Genomic DNA, 6,000 nt, shown 5'->3' on the forward strand with positions numbered 1-6,000 from the left:
AACAAAGTGTCCCGGCATGCCAGCTGCTTACCCTGACTGACTGGGACAGCACTGGTGGGGAAATTTTTGGGGGGGAGAGGGGGGAGGAGCAGGGGGGGAAGAAGCTGGGAGTCAGGGGCGTAACCCCTGTGACCACCCCCCACATGACCCCATGCCTAGCCCGGGACCCCCACACTCTCCCCATCCCATCCCTTCCCACCTTATCTGGGGAGGATGTCTCTGACCTGGCCGCAGCCTGCTCCGGCAGGCTGGGCCAGGAGGCGCGACCGCTACCTGCCAGCCCCGGAGCTGCAGCTGCTTTGGAGGCTGGGGGGAGAGCAGCGTGGCCAGAAGTGGAGAGACTCTGGCCCTGACTCTTCCCTTCTGTCTCTGCTGACTGTGCTACCTCTCTTTGCTCCCTCTGTTGGGGGGGGAGGGGCTGTGTCCCACCTCTCCCTCTCTATACCCGTTCATAAGCCAACCCCCGTCTCTGGTGCTTCCCTTTTTTACTAAAAAATTCGGCTTATGAACGAGTATATATGGCAAGTCATGTCTGACTTCAGACTGTATGCCCTTCAGGTTAGGGATTGCATTTGATTTTTTGTCAAGTGCCTAGCACATTTTAGTATTTTATTATTAGAGTTCAGAAATCTAGCCAAGTATTTGGATTTATGGGGCCGCTGAGGGAACCCGCAGCTCAGCAAAATAGACTCAGTGGGCTGGAATTCCAGCCATAGCTTTATAAAAGTTATGTTCATTTGTTAAGGTTTGTTTGAACCCAAGATCCAGGGAAATGGTTTAGTAGTCTAAACTTTAAATTTAATATACTCAGACACCTTGGAATGAGAGCTAAATCCCAAAAGGTTCAATTCATCCCTCATTCCTACGAGGCAGCTTACATAATATGTAGCTTACTGTGTTGGGGTCTTTCACATAAAACTTCACAGAGCAGACAGGAGCCGTGCTTTTATGGACATTAAAGATCTTCTGAATCTTTCTACTGTTTTACAAAAAGAATCATATCTCCTACTCACCAGAAATTTACTATTTAAAGAGGAGACAGAGAGCCCCAATCCCTGACAAGAACTTCAGGATACTGATTTATATGTACGGTTCTAATCTAAGAATATACCCTTTACCCCAACCCTTCTGAAGACCATTTATTGTGATTGTTTTCAGAGTTCACTGCAAGTCTCTAAAAATGATCATGGGGCAACTATAGAATCAGAGGGACATCAATCTTTAATCACTGATCCCCAGAACAAGCTAGAACAACACTATGCACTGACCTCCAGATAGGGGAGAGAACATTTTTAGAAAGACCCACACAAACAGAAAATGAACTATAGAATACATCAACGCATAATGTAAAGCTGAAAAACTAGAGGAAAATTACAGTAAGCTGTTACTCAAAATTCAAAAAAAGTGTGATATTTAAGTTGACTGCATCATAATATATACGTGTGTAACATTTATTACAAGCTAAGTGTTAATGCAGCTGTTTACATAACAAGAAAATTGACTAGAGACAAAACTTGTGGGCCTTCAATTATCATCTCCACCACAGTTCATTAAGATCTCCAAACCTCCTCGTACTGAAATCAATGGCAGAATTCTTAGCAATGTCAACAGGAGCAGAAATGGGCCACAGGCTAGATGAAACCATGAAAAGCGGCATTCCTCTCCCTAAATAACTACACATTACGTTCCTTTTGATCAAGAATCAATAATTAGTACAGCAACTTTCAACAAATCACTTGACTGCAGCGTGACTGGCTCCCAATGTTAAGACTGCATTTTTGTTCAGCTCCTTCCAGCTCAACTACTGCAAGCCTAGAAGTCTGTCATAGGCTGTCTGAAGGAAGGAATAAGGACTAGAAAGCTTGTTTCAAGCGGTTATGTACCAAGACTAGAGAGATATCTTATGGTCCTCTTGACCCCAGCTAGCTGCTCCATGCATGATGAAGCATTCGGCCACTAGAATGAAGACAACTCAATGGTCCACTTTTCTTTCAGATTAGGAAGTATGTCAGTGTCTACAGTTTTTAGGTTCACTGATCCTGTTCTTTTGCCAAAGAAGAGAAGCTGACATTTTGACAGAATTGTAGGTTAGTTACGTCCTCGAATAGTGCAAACACTACACATGCATATACAAAATTTGGTATATGCAACAATTTAAGCATTTTTTTCTTTACTGGGATAAGTAGCTTTGAACTCAGGTCACCATTTCTCTTGTTTGCACAGTTCAAGTGTGGCACTGACTATTCTAATAAGGCACTAAGTACTGGAACATGAATCAGTAAGTGTATGTGTGTGCTCTGTGCTAGCAGTAGAAAATTTGCCTGAGTTATGTGGGATTGCACTCAGATTTTTCAAGTTATACAAACATTAGAAGAAGATACAGCTATTAAGTCAGAATGACTTTCATATTATTTCTCATTAACAGAGAAATGAAAAGCATTTAAAAATATAAGTATCTGTTTGTATTTTTGTCTAGATTTACATTTCAGCTATACAATAAAAACAAAATTGACTGCTCCTTCACCTATGTGCCAAAAACACAGTACAGGCTCAAAAGTTTCACCATTCTTGCCTACTATCATTATTAGTACTTTTTAAGGGGGAAAGGAAGGAGACATTTGCATGGTGTTACTGACCACATATGAAAAACATTTTACATCTCAGTCTAAACCATGGGCATCAAGGCCAGATACTATGGTGGGGGTGGAAGGCTGGTCTTGTATAACGCCAAGCACAACGGGCCCGCAGGCTCATAGATGCTACTCTAATCCTTCTAATATTAACCACCATCACACAAGTGGACCCTCCAAAAATGTGAGCATCAATCTCTTTTCATTAGGTCTCTTCCAGATCTTCTGGCAGGGAGCAATTTTACAATGGAGCTAGTTTTCTCTTCAGTTGATTTTGATGTCTATTGATGTTCTCCGAATCGTGCTTAGGTACTTATTTACAGGCACATAGAACTAAGAAATGCAGTTCCCTTCTGTTCTTTAGCTGTCAGTGACAACTGTAGCAAAAGTAACACACCCAATTCTGAGGATGCAGATTCAAGTCTTATTTGATAGGGCTTCAAAGAAAAAAATTATATATAACATATATATAAAAAAATTATATAAACAGAAAAGGATAATCTCAGTCACTAATTATACACACTGACAAAGGTAAGACTTTTGAAGTTTGACTTCTAACATTATACTACTCAACTCACATTCTGAGCCACTGGGTATGTCCACCGTACAGCCACTGCAGCTGTGTCACCGTAGCATAAACACTTCCTTAGGCTACAGAAGGGATTTTCCCCACTGATGTAGTTAATTCACCTCTCTGGGGGCAGGTCTACACTATGGGTTAAGTAGACCTAAGTTATACAACTCCAGCTATATGAATAACGTAGCTGGAGTCGATGTAGCTTAGGTCGACTTACTGCGGTGTCTACACCATGCTCGGTCAACAGGAGAAATTCTCCCGTTGACTTATCTTACGGTGGCATGCCGGAGAGTGATCTATGGTCGATTTAGCAGGCGACCCCTGGTAAGCATAGATACGTCACAGAGGCACTAGTTCGGTCACCAGAAGAATTCTTCCTTCAGCCTAGCTACATCTACACCAAGGGTTATGCCGATTTAACTACAGTGCTCAGCACGTGAATTTTTTCACAGCCCTGAACAACATATCTAGGTGGATCTAATTTTTTAAATGTGGACCAGGCCTTGAGTTATTCTTAAATAAATGAGCTACAAGAATCTGTATTCATGAGAAAAAAAGCAGGAGCTTTGTTAAATACACACTGCTAAACATTTATATGATTATAACAGAGGAGTTAGGGTTTCTTACTTAACCTTGTTTTAAAACACATTCTCCAAGATTAAAAGGCTCACTCACCCAGTGAGCCAACAGCCAAACCAATAAACAAGAAAGATGGGGTAATCGGAAGGAGAGAGTAGGAGGTGGGCAGAGTCTCATCAGTTTTTTAAACAGCAGTAATGGAACCATTTTTACTGATAGACACTTCAGAAAGAGATTTTTTCTTTCCCGGATTACATTAAAACAATAATATTTGTCCAATCACTGCAAAAAGCATAAAACAACTTAACTTGGGGATCTTGGAAACAGAAAAGATAGTTAAATGCTGCAACGCCACACACACACCTTCAAAAAACAACTGTTTGCATATTGCCACCTATGAAGCCCAATGAATCTGCCCCACCTCCCTCAGTGCCCCAGGGATTCCCCTTTCCTTCCCCCTCCCACGTATCCCAAGGACCTTCCCGCATACCTGCCTCACCAGCATTTGCCCTGCTTACCAATCCCTTGGGGAATGCCCACCTCTAGCACCCACTCACTTCCCCTAGCACTCACCCGGCACAGCCACCGGCCCACATCGCCCCCCAGCACAACGACCGGCCCCCTCTCATCCCCCACTCACTAACCCTAACACCGCCCCCCATCGCCCCCCCAGCCCAGCAACCGGCCCCCTTTCGTCCCCCACTCACTACCCCTAACACCACCCCCCATGACCCCCCCCCCAGTCCAGCAACCGGCCCCCTTTCATCCCCCACTCACTTCCCCTAACACCACCCCCATCACCCCCCCAGCCAAGTGACCGGCCCCCTCTCATCCCCCACTCACCCCCCCAGCAACAGCCCCCCACCGGCCCCCTTTCGTCCCCCACTCACTACCCCTAGCACTGCCCCCCATCACCCCCCCCCCCCAGCCCAGCGACCGGTCCCCTCTCATCCCTCACTCACTACCCCTAGCACCGCCCCCCATCGCCCCCCCAGCCCAGCGACCGGGCCCCTTTCGCCCCCCACTCACTACCCCAGCACCGCCCCCCAGCCCAGCCACCGGCCCACTCTCGCCCCCCACTCACCCCCCCCCAGCAACAGCCCCCTCTCGTCCCCCACTCACCCCAACAACAGCCCCCCACCCCAGAGACCCTCCTACCATCACCTCCCCCACCCCCGTTACCCTGCCAGGCCCTTCCCCGCCAGGACCCCGGACGCCCCTCACCCAGCCCGCCCCCGGTCCCCTCTGCGGCCCGGACCCCGGCTACCTGCTGCGAGGGCAGCTCCACATGCAGGGCCCGGCTGCTGGAGCCCGCGGGTAGCGCGGCGGGGCCGACGGCCGAGCTCATCCTCACGGGAGGGCGGCGGCCCGGGAGCGCGAGAGGCGCCTGCGCATCAGCCCCGCGGTCCCTCCACCGCAACCGAGCACCAAGGGGTTAATGGCGGTAGCAGCACCGAGCCGGGACCGCTCGCTCAGGAGCCATATTACCGCAGTGCTAGGAGAGACCCGACCGCTGATTGGCCCGCGGATATAAGAGGTGGGACTCCGAGCGGCCTGGCAGCACAACGATTGGGAGCTGCGGGAGTCAATCAACATTGCTTCCAGCTAAGCCTCCGCTCTGTCAAGCGGCGGAAAGGTATATGCCTCCAACAGTCTCCTGATTGGCTGAAGTACCTCGGAGGGGGCCCGGACGACAGCAGAGGAGGGCGAGGCTGATTGGACAATATGGTTGTAATTGACAGATAGCTGTACCCCATCACGTGGGGACGTGTTTTTATCACGTGAGATGAGAAAAATATTTTTCAGGGTAAGGTCTGGGGAGGGAGCCAGTCACCATGGCAACAGAGGAGCTCCTTAGGCTGGCCTGGCCCTGCTTAAGGACTGGCCAGGAGCCTCTCCCAGGGTGCAGCAGCCGTGCTGTGCACCCTCCTCCCCATCACCTGCTCCCAGCATGCAGTGCAGCCCACCCACACTGCCTTGTGAGGCATCATTTTAAAAGTCCTGATCTGTTGAACAGTAATGTCCTGGTGGATTGTACGTGCATTGTATGGAAGTTATGAAGTACTGCGATCAGAGTTCCTGAAATATGTTGTGAGGTTGGGAGACGCCCACAGCCAACCCATGCTGATGGCCCATGAAAAGGGAATCCACTCTCCCAAGGGCTATCCCAAAGACTTCTCATAGAGAGCACAGAGGCAAATGGAGACTCCTGTC

The 6,000-nt window shown here is 48.3% G+C and overlaps 1 protein-coding gene across 5 annotated transcripts in view; it reads right to left on the reverse strand.

Annotated features, from left to right (window-relative positions):
• The window catches only part of UVRAG (UV radiation resistance associated), a 152,396-nt gene extending 147,009 nt beyond the window's left edge, over positions 1 to 5,387 (reverse strand). For 2 of the 5 annotated variants that reach the window (XM_042850368.2, XM_065581763.1), the window contains exon 1: positions 5,054 to 5,385. In XM_042850368.2, the coding sequence (XP_042706302.2) occupies positions 5,054 to 5,076 (23 nt within the window). In that variant the 5' untranslated portion in view covers positions 5,077 to 5,385. Of the gene's footprint in view, positions 1 to 5,053 lie in introns of all 5 variants that reach the window. The other 3 variants (XM_005290533.4, XM_065581764.1, XM_042850378.2) reach the window with 3 other exon arrangements.
• Positions 5,388 to 6,000: the final 613 nt, after the last annotated feature.

Source organism: Chrysemys picta, chromosome 1, assembly GCF_011386835.1.
Source record: "Chrysemys picta bellii isolate R12L10 chromosome 1, ASM1138683v2, whole genome shotgun sequence".
NCBI lineage: Eukaryota > Metazoa > Chordata > Testudines > Emydidae > Chrysemys > Chrysemys picta.